The sequence below is a fragment of the Eubalaena glacialis genome, chromosome 14 (genome assembly GCF_028564815.1).
Source record: "Eubalaena glacialis isolate mEubGla1 chromosome 14, mEubGla1.1.hap2.+ XY, whole genome shotgun sequence".
NCBI classification, from domain to species: Eukaryota; Metazoa; Chordata; class Mammalia; order Artiodactyla; family Balaenidae; genus Eubalaena; species Eubalaena glacialis.
The window spans coordinates 85,007,496-85,020,633 of record NC_083729.1 but is presented as its reverse complement, the minus strand read 5'-3'; the positions used below and the strand labels follow the sequence as shown (position 1 = coordinate 85,020,633).

General features: G+C 63.5%; 1 protein-coding gene across 3 annotated transcripts; it reads left to right on the top strand.

Annotated features, from left to right (window-relative positions):
- The first annotated feature begins 2,121 nt into the window (after positions 1-2,121).
- SEMA4C (semaphorin 4C) lies at positions 2,122-12,338 on the top strand. 3 transcript variants are annotated; one of them, XM_061211099.1, is made up of 15 exons: positions 2,122-2,611; positions 5,070-5,215; positions 6,686-6,834; positions 7,161-7,223; positions 7,374-7,472; positions 7,548-7,644; positions 7,767-7,883; positions 7,981-8,132; positions 8,224-8,399; positions 8,691-8,835; positions 8,928-9,150; positions 9,275-9,387; positions 10,519-10,676; positions 10,765-10,835; positions 10,962-12,338. In XM_061211099.1, the coding sequence occupies exons 2-15, from the start codon at positions 5,107-5,109 to the stop codon at positions 11,789-11,791; spliced, it is 2,502 nt and encodes an 833-aa protein (XP_061067082.1). In that variant the 5' UTR covers positions 2,122-2,611; positions 5,070-5,106; the 3' UTR covers positions 11,792-12,338. The 3 variants fall into 3 exon arrangements, with proteins under 3 accessions (XP_061067082.1, XP_061067083.1, XP_061067081.1); XM_061211100.1 differs by lacking the exon at positions 2,122-2,611 and adding an exon at positions 2,857-3,082 and having other exon boundaries at positions 5,067-5,215; XM_061211098.1 differs by lacking the exon at positions 2,122-2,611 and adding an exon at positions 2,987-3,082.
- The last annotated feature ends 800 nt before the right edge of the window (positions 12,339-13,138 follow it).

The following is a 13,138-nucleotide window of genomic DNA, read 5'->3' as shown; positions in this document are numbered from 1 at the left end:
TCACCACATACTCTTTCCAGATCCCTAAGCCCCTGGGAAAAGGCTGAGGGATATCCTGGTGGAAGCCACTGGAAAAGCAGCATCCGGGGCTGTGATGACGGATGTTTTCCTGCTTCCTTTGGCGATGGTGGTAGGGAGGGGCTGGAAGGGAAAGGCTTCCCAGGTGGACGGCTTTGATAACTCTCCTTTAGGAGGAAGTGGAGAGAGGAAGTCCTTTTCCTATGTCCCCACTCCCCTCGGTCCCCAGGCCCTCAGAAAGGCCCCTGAAGGGTGGCTGACCCAGGCTTTTTCATTTCCCCCCTGTGGGTTGACAGCAGCTCCTGACTCCCTTGGAAGTCGGCCAGGCAGTGTTGACTACACGAACCCCACTGTGACCCCTCAGCCCCGCCCTCACCCCCCCTCAGAAAGCAACCTCAGGAGAGCTGGAGTTCACAGGAGGGGCACCATGGCACATGACCAAGGTGTGGGAGTGAGGGGGGCCTTGCTTTCCAGAGAAGACTCTTGGGTCCATCTCTAGGGGCCGGACTGAGATGCCAGTGGGTCCTCAGAGAAACTCGGGGGGCATTTAGCACATCTGCCTTTTCTTGGCCACAAGCGGTTGAACAAATGGGGAAAGTAAGAGGGTCTGTCAAGGCCTAAGGCCTGAAAAGTGGATACCTTCCACAGAATATGATAGGCCCTGAGGAGGCTTGATATACCTATACACAAGCCTTTTTTTTTTTTCCCCGGTATTAGTAACTTTTTTTCTTCTTAATTTAAGACCCAGGAATCCTCATTTTTGACCAGTTGTGCTTTTATTTTAAAGTATGAATCATGAGCAAGTAGTCATGCAGGAAACTTTATCCCCTGCCCACCCACCCACGGAAAAGGCCAGCGCCGGAAAGGAACAGAAGGCAGCAGAAAGTGAGCGAAGGTGGAAAAGGGGAGCAGGCAAGCTGCAGCCTTATCTTTGAGGAGCGCTTGGGAGGGAAGGGCTCCGGAGTCTGTTAGCAGGAACGGAGAAGCCGGCCCTGAGGTACAGAAGACGGTCACGGCCAGTGAAACCAAACCACCTGCTGAGACTTTTCCACTAGGGCTGTCTTGCAGGTGGGGTTAGGAGCTCAGGTCTCAGCCTGGTAACCGTCACATCTAGAGGTGGGTGGGAGGTGAAGGCGAGGCTTGAAGGTGAGGAAAAACAGCAGGAAATGGAGTGTTTGTGGCCTAAAAGTTAATCAGGATACCCTGTGACTTAGTGGAAAGACAGGATCAGGAGTCCTTAAGGCCTGATTTAACATTCTGACCTTGCTCATTATCTATGTGAGTTTGGGCAGGATGCGTAACCTTTCTGAGACTCATTTTATCTATAGAATGGGAGAAACAATACCTACTTTGGAAAGGGTGGTCATGAGGGCAGAGTGAAGGCAAGTTGCAGAGTGTGAAGCACAGAACAAATGTGAGGGGTACCTGCCTATTGATTTACATCCACATAAATAGACGCAGGGTCTAACAGGAAGAGGGGGATCACACATCTTCCTCCCTGTCAGCTGAAGCAAAGCCTTCCCTGCCCACCCCATGCTAATTAACTGGCTTGCCCCCTATCTCCAGCATCTCCAAGGCCACAGCGTTTCTTTTTTTTTTTTTTTTCTGGTGGAAAGGAGCTGGGAAATGTGGCTTTGGCCAGCGCGGGAGAAGGGGCCTTTATGTATACCAGCAAAGACCCAATTGTTACTGAATCCAAACTGGGCTGCTTTTCCCAATTATCTCCACAACTCTTCTGGTCTCCACTTTTGTGATGCCAAGTTTTAACCCAGAACAAAAGCTCCCGTAGGGACTGATTTATAATCCAGATCTGCTGACAGGGCCCTAAAGTGTCCCTCCCCTCCAGGACTGCACCGGGCTTAAAGTCACCACCGCAGCCTCAGGGCCTCCAGTCTCTTCACCTCTACCCTTTGCCCCTAGCCAGGAGGTGGCATCTGTCTCCGGGTCCCGGTGGGCTGGCCTCCCTGGGGTTCCTCTGTCCACCTGCCCAGCTCCGAGAAACCGGCTGGCAAGGAGGACACCCCAGCACCGCCCAGGAGGCCGGGGCTACAAGTTACTTCCAGGAGCGGCTGTGGGCGGAGGCTGGCGGTTCTGAAGATGCCAGTTCTCCTCCAGCGTGGCTCCCCTCAGAACCCTTTCGTCTGAACATCAGGGCTCCTGTCACTTGTTATTCAGCCTTCCCGCGGCACCAGAAGGAGTCATTTCCTGAGGGTAGGCTCTGTGCAATCGGAGTCGAGGGTTGTCTTCGCCGGGAGCTGGCCGGGGGGCGCTGAGCAGGTCCCTCCGCCTGGAGCGTGAGAAACAAGGGGCAGAAGGTCTCGGGGAGACTTGGGGGGTCTTCCTGGCTGGTGAGGCCCGTTCCAGTCTGATCGCAGGGGTCAGTGGGAGTTGGGGCCAAGAAACGAAGAAGAATTGGGGGCCAACAGACAGACCACTCTGGTCCGCCCCGAAAAGAAGCCTCGGATACTCGCCCTGAGGTGGCCCGCACGCCTTCGTTCCAGTAACCTCAGCGTGGGGATCCCCTTAGCCCCATTCCCGAGCCCGGCCGCCCAGCCTGCGCGGTTGGCTTTGGGGGACACTTCGGAAAGACCGGGTGAGTCCGACTCCCCCGTGCCAGGGCCCGGAGTCCCTCCCCCGCCCCACCTCCCGGCGCGGTGGCGCAGCTCACGGCTGCAAGGCGCGGGGCGGCAGGGCACGGGGAGGGGCGGGGGTCCGAGCCCCCGGGCGGGGAGCGGGTAGGCGTGCGGGTCGCGGCGGGTCGCAGCCCCCTCCGGGGCGGGCCTTCGCGGCCCGCCCCCGACCTCCGTCGAGCCCCCCCGCCTGACGTCAGGGGGGAGGGGGCGGAGAGCCGCGGCCGCGGCGGAGAAAGAGTCGGCGCCCGCCGCGGTGGCGCGGGGAGCCCGAGCCCAGGGGCGCCGAGCCGAGCCGGGCCGAGGGGCGGTGGCAGAGGGGCAGCGGAGCTGAGCGGGCGGGCGCGCGCGGGCGGCGGCGCGCGGGCAGGGGCGGACCGTGGTCGGAGCCGAACGCGAGGGCGGCGCCCAGGGATTCAAGCCGCGAAGAAGAGGTGAGTGAGGCCGGGGTTGCTTGGGGTCGGAGCCAGGGGGCTCCGGGGTCGCCGCTTTGTCCCCCGACTCGGGCGGCACGCGCGAGGGACAGGATCTGGGGGCTCAGGGAGGGGCGGCGGCGGGGCAGCTGTCCGCCCGAGCGCCTTCCTGCGCCCCCCGCGGGCTGCTTCGCGGGGGCTGGGGAGCGGGGAGAGCGGCGCCCGCCGCCACAGGGTCCGGAGGCGCGGACTGGTCAGGGGCAGCGGGGCTCAGGGAGCGGGGGTTCCTCGTGCAGTCCGGTCCGCGGCCGGGATCTTCTCCAGGCCCCCGAACTGCCCCCGGCTCCCCCACCCCCGACGGAAAGTTTGGGGCGGGCTTGGACGGAGGCCGATGTTGTGGGATCGGATTTCCCTGCCGCGGCCCCCCGGCCGCCCGCCCGCTCCGCTGGGGAGGCGGGCTGTCCTGGAAAGCCAGGCTCCTGAGCCGCGCCGCCCAGTCCCCGGCTGGAACGCTCGCCCTGCAGCCGCGGGGGCGCCGTCCGCGGCCCGCCGCTCGGGGTGGGCAAGGGTGGGGGGCGCGCCGCCGGGAGTCCGCACCCCTCTACACACCCCCACCTCCGGGGCTGCTCCGGGGAGGAGCTGTGCCGGCAGAGCCTTGGAGCGCGCCGCGGGGTCCGGCCCGGGCCTGGGGTAAGGGGCCGAGGGAGGGCTGGGGGTGTGTTGGGGGACGGCGGTGGTGGTGAACGCATCTCCTGCCCCCCCCCGCCCTTCCCGCGCTGGGTTACTGGGCCGACAGGGGGCGTCCGCAGGCCGGGCTCCGCCACGCTCCCAGCGCCGCCGCTTTGTTTGCCTTCAAATCCCCGGAGCTGGGGGAGGGGAGAATCCGGGGGGGGGGGGCGGGGGACCCGGGACGGGGTCTTGGCGGGGACCCTTTGTTTTGGGGTGAGCATAGCCCCAGCTTCTGTGTCTCTGTTCCCGGCATTGGAGGGCTGGAGCAGTGGAAATTAATCCAGATGGCCTGCCCTGGCCGGGGTCCTGGGGGCGCGATCCCAGAGTTGGGAAGGTTCGTCAGCGCAGCAGGCGCCGGCCCTGTCCGGGGCGCCCTCCGCGGTCCAGGAGGAACCCCCCCTGGCGCTCCCCACCGGGTCCTCACTTCCCCTCCCCGCCCCCGCCTGAAAGCACCGCCGGGAGATCCCTGATGAGACCGGAGCCGGCTCCGTTGTCCCGCCGCCCCTCAGCCCGAGGGCTGGTGTCTCCTAGGATCCTGTGCGAGGAACAGGATGAGGCCCCGGTCATTTCCACGCCCATCCCACCCACTTCCTGCGTTCCTTCTTGGGCAACAAAGGGGCCTCGGGAAGCGGGGCCCCTCCAGCTCCCGGCCGCACTTCAGCCCTGTGATGTGGAACGGGGTTTGGGGCTCTGCCCGGCTATTGTCTGCACTGGGGGAGGCGAGAGGCTGGGGCCGAGACCCCCGCAGGCCAGATGCACCGAGTCCTCCCTGGGGGTCTTTTCCAACCGCCTGCCCCACCGCATGCTTATCACCCTGCTGAGGGGTTTGCGTCTCAGAATTAGATCTTGGAGCTGGCTGGAGCCCCAGTAGGGCCAGGTCCTGCCTCCAGAGGTTATTTTAAGAAATCCTTCGACTCTGTCAGGCCTGAGGGGGGGAGGGGGGGAGGGGGGTCCCCTTTTTATTTTCTTAAACAACTTCCTGTTGAGGAGAAGGAGTCGGGGAGGGCCCGGAGGTTGTCCGAGTGTCCACTCTTGCAGCTGACTTAGCTCTCTCCCTCCCCCCAGGGAGACCCCATGGTCCTTTGGAGGCTGTAGAGGCTGAGGCCAGGAGTCGGAGGGGACTAGGTCTCTGCTCCAAGGCCTGGGGCACGGGGGGGCAGTCCTGGGGAGGACGGATCAGGTCTTCTGTCCTGTTGGTGCCTCCTGGCACGGCTGTGTGGGCCCCCTTCCGGTCTGTTTTCTCTGGCTGTGATTCTGACCCTTTCTTTTCCCCCAGCAGGGCAGCTGGCCTGGAGCTTAGCGCCAGGGCGTGTGCCATGGCCCCGCACTGGGCCGTCTGGCTGCTGGCAGTGGGACTGTGGGGCCTGGGCATTGGGGCTGAGGTGTGGTGGAACCTGGTGCCCCGGAAGACGGTATCTTCTGGGGGTGAGTGCCTGGAGGGCGGGGAGCGGGAGGCCAGGAGGGACTGCTGGGGGAAGAGGGGTGCTAAGGAATTGCCCTCTAGAACGTGCCAGCTGTATTCTGCAGTCGGGCTCAAAGCCCACTGATGTATGTGACACAGCTTACTGAGAAATGTGAGTGAGTGGCCCTAGGGACCCAGAACTGGTAGTCCAGGCCAGGACCTAGAGGATCCCTCCTGACACTTAGGACCTGGCTCGGCTGCCCCTGTTATCCAAGAGAGAGTGACCATTCTGCATTACTCTCCCCATGCCTCACTTCTGGAATTATCGCTAGCACTGAGAGCCTAAAGAGAGAAACCTGGGTCAGGATGGGCATGAAGTGAAGGGTGTCACCGCCCGCCCCCAAGTCTTTCCAGCTCTCTGCCCCCAGGAGCCCCCTTAGCAACCCTGATATGATAGACCCCCCTCTGCTGCCCTGACACTCTGCTGTCTGGTGGCCCTGGGGGGGGGGTGTGCGCGTGCATGCACGTGCTCGCATTGGGGGACGGCAGACCTGACAGCCCTTCTGTGCGCACACACCTGTATGCGGAGGTGATGTCAGGTGTTTGTATCATCCGTGTACTCTGGGGACCCGGGATGAGCTCACCTCCCACAGGCTCCTCTCCGTGCTAACGAAGCCCTCCCTTGCCAGCCTATGTCTGGGCCCATCGTTGGCTCCAAAGACTAAGGCTGGTTTAGAAGGACCCTGAGGACAGGTCGGCAGCTATTTTGGGGGCTCACATAGGAATCCTGTGACTACGCGAATATCATAGCGCCCTGCTTGGCGGATGGCAACAGGGCTTCCCAGGCCCGAGGCTTCAGCGCCGTCTCTGGTCCCCAGCTTCTATTTTCCCCTGACCTCCCTGGCCTGGCCTCCCAGCCCGATTCCGTCTCCTGCCGTCCCTCCTCATCCCATAGCCGGCTGTGCTTGTGTCCCTAACAGCCTGGATTTGGGTCCCACTGGAGGGAAGGGTTTCCTAAGTCAAAGGAGTGCTCACAACTTCTGTCTGTCCTGCCCTACTGGCTCAGGGTCCAGGGCTTGGCTGGACCCTGGTGAGGGCAGCAGGCAGCAGAGCAAAGAAGGAAGCAGCAGCTGAGGAAGCTGGGAGGTGGGGAGTGCTGCTGACCCTGAGAGTGAGAGCCATCGGTCTGATGGCTTCCTCTGACCGGAAGCTGTGGCTGAGATATCCTTCCTTCCTCCTCCCCAGCCCAGATTTGCCTCCGCCCCGGCTGGGAAAGGCCAGGGAGGCCTGGGTGGAGCTGTCAGAGCCAAAAGCCTGTTCAGAAAATGCCCTTTACTACCAGTCAGTGGGCTTGGCTGGCATCTGCCTGTGGGGTGCTGGCTCTAATGTGGGGACCAGGGGTGACCATCGCATAGAGGAGGGCTGATTTTGGGGTGGGGGGCCAGGAAAGTCCACTCACCCCGTCCCTGCTCTCTCTGGCCTTGTCCCTGCAGAGCTGGCCACAGTGGTGCGGCGCTTCTCCCAGACGGGCATCCAGGACTTTCTGACGCTGACCTTGACCGAGCAGACCGGGCTCCTGTACGTAGGGGCCCGGGAGGCCCTGTTTGCCTTCAGCGTGGAGGCTCTGGAGCTGCAGGGAGTGGTGAGAGGTGGGGGAGCGGGAGGCACGCGGGGGTGAGAGAGGCAGGACCCGGAGGGGCTTCGCTTGGCCAGGCTGTCCCCTCGGCTCAGCTGCCCCCAACCCCATTCTCCTCGGTGAGCATGTTGCTTCCCCCGAGTCTGCAGCACTTACTGGGTCCGCCGCGTTGGGGCAGCTGGGGCTTCTGACCTCTGCTGGAATAAGCTCCCAGAGAGTGGGGACCATGTCTTCTCACTTGGCTTCCCCACGTTGCTGCCATGGGCCGTGCTAGTAGCACATGCCCAGTATGTACCTGTGACATTGCTGACGTGTCCCCTCCCTGTCCCCAGATCTCATGGGAGGCGCCAGCTGAGAAGAAGGCCGAGTGCACCCAGAAAGGGAAGAGTAACCAGGTGGGTGCTTGGGACACTGCTGGGGTGGGGGGCGGGGGGGCATGGTGCACGCCCTTTCCCCAGAGCCCCCTTTGTCCCAGTGCTGGTCTGGGTCCTTGTGTCCCCATGTCCCGGGCCCTCATACTTTAACTGATGCCTCTCTCCCCCCAGACGGAGTGTTTCAACTTCATCCGCTTCCTGCAGCCGTATAACGCATCCCACCTGTACGTCTGCGGTACCTACGCCTTCCAGCCCAAGTGCACCTACATTGTGAGTGCCGCTCCTCTCCCCCAGCCCCCTCGACCGATCCCCGTCGCCTTCTCATCGCCTCTTCCCTGCCCCTAGGACATGCTCACCTTCACCCTGGAGCGTGGTGAGTTCGAAGATGGCAAGGGGAAGTGTCCCTATGACCCAGTTAAGGGCCACACCGGCCTCCTTGTGGGTGAGTGGCTGTCCCGCTGCAGGTTGGGGGGTTCCCCCAGGACTTGTTCCCACTCCGGGGCCGCGTGGCCTGAGTGCAACTGCACCTCGCTTCTGGTCCGGCTGACTCCCTGTCTCCCGTAGACGGGGAGCTGTACTCGGCCACGCTCAACAACTTCCTGGGCACGGAGCCTGTCATCCTGCGGAACATGGGGCCGCACCACGCCATGAAGACGGAGTACCTGGCCTTCTGGCTCAATGGTGAGCCCCGAGGAGCCGGCCAGCCGATCTGGCAGCCGTGGGTGGGAGGCGCCGCGAGGGCCCAGCGCCCGGGCTGACCCTCCTCCCCTTCCCGTAGAACCGCATTTCGTGGGCTCCGCCTACATCCCGGAGAGCGTGGGCAGCTTCACGGGGGACGACGACAAGGTGTACTTCTTCTTCAGCGAGCGCGCCGTGGAATACGATTGCTACGCCGAGCAGGTGGTGGCCCGCGTGGCCCGAGTCTGCAAGGTACAGACCCCCCGCGGCGGGCGGCCCCGGGAGCCCGGGAGCCCGGCGGCCCGGCGGGGCTGACCGGCAGTGTCCCCTCGCTGTCCCCCAGGGCGACGTGGGGGGCGCGCGGACGCTGCAGAGGAAGTGGACCACGTTCCTGAAGGCGCGGCTGGTGTGCTCCGCGCCCGACTGGCAGCTCTACTTCAACCAGCTGCAGGCGCTGCATACCCTGCAGGACGCCTCCTGGCACAACACCACCTTCTTCGGGGTTTTTCGGGCGCGGTGGTGAGTTGGCCGGGAGCCCTTGGGGGTGGGGAGGAGCAGGTCCGCAGGTTGGGTCTGACAGGGACAGGCCTCGGGGGACGTCCAGAGAGTCAAGGAGGATGTTAGGCGCCTGTGCCTTTTCAAAGCCCCCCACGGGAGGCGGGCCGTGCTCTGTCCCCGGTGGCACTTGGAGCCGCCGTCATGTCACGTGGGCCCGTGACCTTCTTGTGCTTGGGCCCTGCCTTCCCGCTGCATGCCCGGAGCTGTGGTCGCCCCAGGCCTGACCCTGGGGTCCCTCCCTTGCTGTGACAGGGGTGACATGGACCTGTCAGCAGTCTGTGAGTACCAGTTGGAAGAGATCCAGAGGGTGTTCGAGGGGCCCTACAAGGAGTACCATGAGCAAGCCCAAAAGTGGGGCCGCTACACCGACCCGGTACCCAGCCCGCGGCCCGGCTCGGTGAGTCATCCGGGGCAGGGGCGCGCTTGGGTCCTCCTCTCCGGTGCCGTTCCCGCCGGGCTGACAGCTCCCCCCCAACTCCCCGCCCCCAGTGCATCAACAACTGGCACCGACGCCACGGCTATACCAGTTCCCTGGAGCTGCCAGACAACACCCTCAACTTCATCAAGAAGCACCCGCTGATGGAGGAGCAGGTGGGGCCTCGGTGGGGCCGGCCCCTGCTGGTGAAGAAAGACGCCAACTTCACCCACCTGGTGGCCGACCGGGTCACGGGGCTTGATGGAGCCACCTATACAGTGCTGTTCATCGGCACAGGTGGGCCCAGGGGGCACGGGCTTGGCCGCTGGGGGCTGGGCGAAGGCCTGTGTGCCCCAGGCAGGGAGAGCCTCTTGCCCTTTTCTTTATACCTGTCCTCCCCCACCCCACCCCCCGCCCACAGGAGATGGCTGGCTGCTCAAGGCCGTGAGCCTGGGGCCCTGGGTCCACCTGATTGAGGAGCTGCAGGTGTTTGACCAGGAGCCGGTGGAAAGCCTCGTCCTGTCCCGGAGCAAGGTAGTAATCAGGCCCCACCCACCACTGTCCCCAGGCCTCCCCTGGTCGCGTGCTTGGCCGGTACAGGGGTGGGGAGATGCCCGAGCCACCTCGGGTAGCTTGGGGCGGGTCCCAGGAATGAGAGCGCTAACGGAATCCGCGTTCTGCGGGCGTTAGATTTTATGTATGGCCTGGTCCTGGCGGGGCTGCGTTCCCAGAACGGGGCCTTGGCAGCTGCTCTGTGCGCTTTCTTCAGGCCCCTCGGGGTTGCGCTGTGCCTCTTCTCTGCCGGTGCCACTGTTGGCCAGGCCTCGTGCTGTGTCGGTTCGTGATGCCCTCGTGACGTCGCCTTGCCGACCGGCCCCCGTTGCCCTCCAGCTCCGCCCCCCGCCCCCGGCGGCTTCAGCCGTTCCCAGAAGCGCTGCTTTCAGCTTCTGCTCGTGCTCTGCTCTCTTCGGGCGCATCCGTGGCACCTTCACGTGCTTGCCTTCCACCGCCTGTGGTGGCTCAAGTTGTTTCTCCAGAACGTGGAATAATGGCAGAAACAAAGTCTGTGGTTGAAGAAACACACAAATTGGCAATCACCATTCAAACAGAGGAAAACGCCTTATGCTCTGCTAGTGCTATTGTGAGGCTGACGGGCCCTGCGGAAACTGAACTTCCTGCGCTATTTATACTGTCCTGGAGTGAGTGAGTGAGTGTGTGTGTGTGTGTGTGTGTAGGGGTGTGTGTGTGTGTGTAGGGCTGTGTGTGTGTAGGGCTGTGTGTGTGTGTGTAGGTGTGTGTGTGTGTAGGGCTGTGTGTGTGTAGGGCTGTGTGTGTGTAGGGCTGTGTGTGTGTGTAGGGCTGTGTGTGTGTGTGTGTGTAGGGGTGTGTGTGTGTGTGTGTGTGTGTGTGTGTGTGTGTGATTATATTTCTCGGCCTCACAGGTCTGCTGTTCCTTTCTAATAAGGTCACATCTGTAAGGTGCTTAGGATTGCGTTTGGCTTGTAGTAAGCCCTGCGTGCGTTCTCAGTCCTCAGATTTCCCTCCTCAGGACTTGAGCGCAGCCCTCTTTCTCTTTTGGGCCCCTTGTGCCCCCTGGCAATGGTCTGAGCCGCCCCCAGGCCGTGTCTGGGCCCGGCTCACCCACCTCCTGTGCTCCTCTGGCAGAAGCTGCTCTTTGCGGGCTCCCGCTCCCAGCTGGTCCAGCTGCCCCTGGCCGACTGTGTGAAGTACCGCTCCTGCGCTGACTGCGTGCTTGCTCGGGACCCCTACTGCGCCTGGAGCGTCAACACCAGCCGCTGCATGGCCGTGGGCGGCCACTCCGGGTGAGCGGGGCTCTGCGCGTGCTGGGACCAGCAGGGAGGGGAGAGGGGTTAGCGCTGGGACGCTGATGGCCTCTGCTTCCCCCACCAGATCCCTGCTGATCCAGCACGTGACAGTCTCAGACACCTCAAGCATTTGTAACTTCCGGGGCAGTAAGAAAGGTGAGCTGTGTTTTTAGTCCCCCTCCCAGGGCGGTGGGCCTTGGGCCAGAGCTGGAGTGTCTGCATCCGCCCCCCGGCCTGGGTTTCCTGCACTGACTCTCTGCTCTGCTTTCTCTGCCGCTGCAGTCAGGCTCACGCCCAAAAACATCACGGTGGTGGCAGGCACAGACCTGGTGCTGCCCTGCCGCCTCTCCTCCAACCTCGCCCATGCCCGCTGGACCTTCGGGGGCCGGGAGCTGCCTGCAGAGCAGCCCGGCTCCTTCCTCTACGACGCCCGGCTGCAGGCCCTGGTGGTGATGGCCGCCCAGCCCCGCCACGCCGGGGCCTACCACTGCTTCTCGGAGGAGCAGGGGGCCCGGCTGGCTGCCGAAGGCTACCTGGTGGCAGTGGTGGCGGGCCCGTCGGTGACCCTGGAGGCCCGGGCCCCCCTGGAGAGCCTGGGGCTGGTGTGGCTGGCCGTGGTGGCCCTGGGGGCCGTGTGCCTGGTGCTGCTGCTGCTGGTTCTGTCCCTGCGCCGGCGGCTGCGGGAGGAGCTGGAGAAGGGCGCCAAGGCAGCCGAGAGGACCCTGGTGTACCCTCTGGAGCTGCCCAAGGAGCCCACCAGTCCCCCCTTCCGGCCCGGCCCCGAGACGGACGAGAAACTCTGGGACCCCGTGGGCTACTACTACTCGGACGGCTCCCTCAAGATCGTTCCTGGACATGCCCGGTGCCAGCCCGGCGGCGGGCCCCCCTCGCCGCCTCCTGGCATCCCCGGCCAGCCCCTGCCTTCTCCAACTCGGCTCCACCTGGGGGGTGGGCGGAACTCCAATGCCAATGGATACGTGCGCTTACAGCTGGGAGGGGAGGACCGGGGCAGCCTCGGGCACCCGCTGCCCGAGCTCGCCGACGAGCTGAGACGCAAACTGCAGCAGCGCCAGCAGCTGCCGGACTCCAACCCCGAGGAGTCCTCGGTGTGAGGGGAACCCTCCGGCGGGGCGGCGTGGGAGGCGCGGCTCCTACTTTTGCACAGGCACCAGCTACCTCAGGGACATGGCACGGGCACCTGCTCTGCCCCGGACGGACCCTGCCCGGCACCGCCCGGCCATGAGGACCTGCTCTGTCAGCACGGGCACTGCCACTTGGTGTGGCTCACCGGGGCACCAGCCTCACCACAGAGGGCACCTTCCTCCTCTGTGAGGGGCTGTGAATCACAGATGCACGGGACCCCAGCAGCCAAAACCTTTCAAGGCGGAAGTTGGAGATGTGGGTGTGTTTGTGTATATACATGTGTGTCTGTGGACGTGTGCACGTACGTGTGTGTGGGTGTGTGACATAGTCTTCCTGTTTCTGTCAAGTCTTCCCTTGGCCTGGGGTCCTCCTGGTGGGTCACTGGAGCTATGAAGGGGAAGGGGTTGTATCACTTTGCCTCTCCTACCCCCGCCTGTCCCCAGTGGGGGGCAGCCATGTACATACGGGGGTGGGCTGGGCAGGGTGCTGTGCCCCTTTGGGGGAGTCCAGGGCTCTGGGGTGGGCCTGGTCCTACTCCGGGGGCTGTGAATGTTTTCAGGGTGGGGGGAGGGAGATGGAGCCTCCTGTGTGTTTGGGGGAAGGGTGGGAGGGGCCTCCCGCTTGGCCCTGGGATTCAGTGGTATTTTATACTTGTCCTCCCTGGCAGGGCTGGGAAAGGTGGTGTGGGGGGAGGGGGAGGGGGAGGGAAGGAGAGGGCGGGCAGGCATGCTGTGGATACGGCACATCCTCTCCCAGCCCCAGGAGGAGGGCTTCTCACAGTGTAACTTATTGTGTCCCCGCGTATTTATTTGTTGTAAATATTTGAGTATTTTTATATTGACAAATAAAATGGAGAAAATGAAACTGTTCCTGTCACGGAGATAAGACATTTGGGCCAAAACCTTCTGGGTGCCAAGAGGGAGACTCCCTGTGGGTTGAGTGGGGCTGGACTGCCCCCCCTCTCAGTCCTGGGGCAGCCGCCCCTTCAGTGGTCCCCCTCCTGCCTGTGCCCCTCTCTGGAGAGGGGACAGCCCAGGCGCCAATGTTTTCCCACAGTGGTGGCTCGGGCTGGGAGCCAGACCAGGGCCACAGCCTCTTGAGAGCCAGCCTTGGCTTCTGGCCAAAGGGAGAAGTCAGGGCATGGGGAGTAGAAGCAGGAGGGCGGGAGGGGCCTGGCTTCCCAGAACCCTGGAAAGGGGAAATGGGAGTGAGGGGGCCGAGGAGGAGAACTTCCTAGAAGAAGCTTAAGGTGGTGTGGGCTGGCTCGTGTGAGGATGGGGCTCCCAACCAGCTTAGGGGAGGAAAGATGACTTCCA

Coding starts and splice junctions, on each gene's coding strand:
- SEMA4C (XM_061211099.1), top strand. CDS start 5,107: ATGGCCCCGCACTGGGCCGTCTGGCTGCTGGCAGTGGGACTGTGGGGC. Junction 7,645..7,766: donor CCACACCGGCCTCCTTGTGG/GTGAGTGGCTGT, acceptor TGTCTCCCGTAG/ACGGGGAGCTGTACTCGGCC. Junction 9,151..9,274: donor AGTGCTGTTCATCGGCACAG/GTGGGCCCAGGG, acceptor CCCCGCCCACAG/GAGATGGCTGGCTGCTCAAG.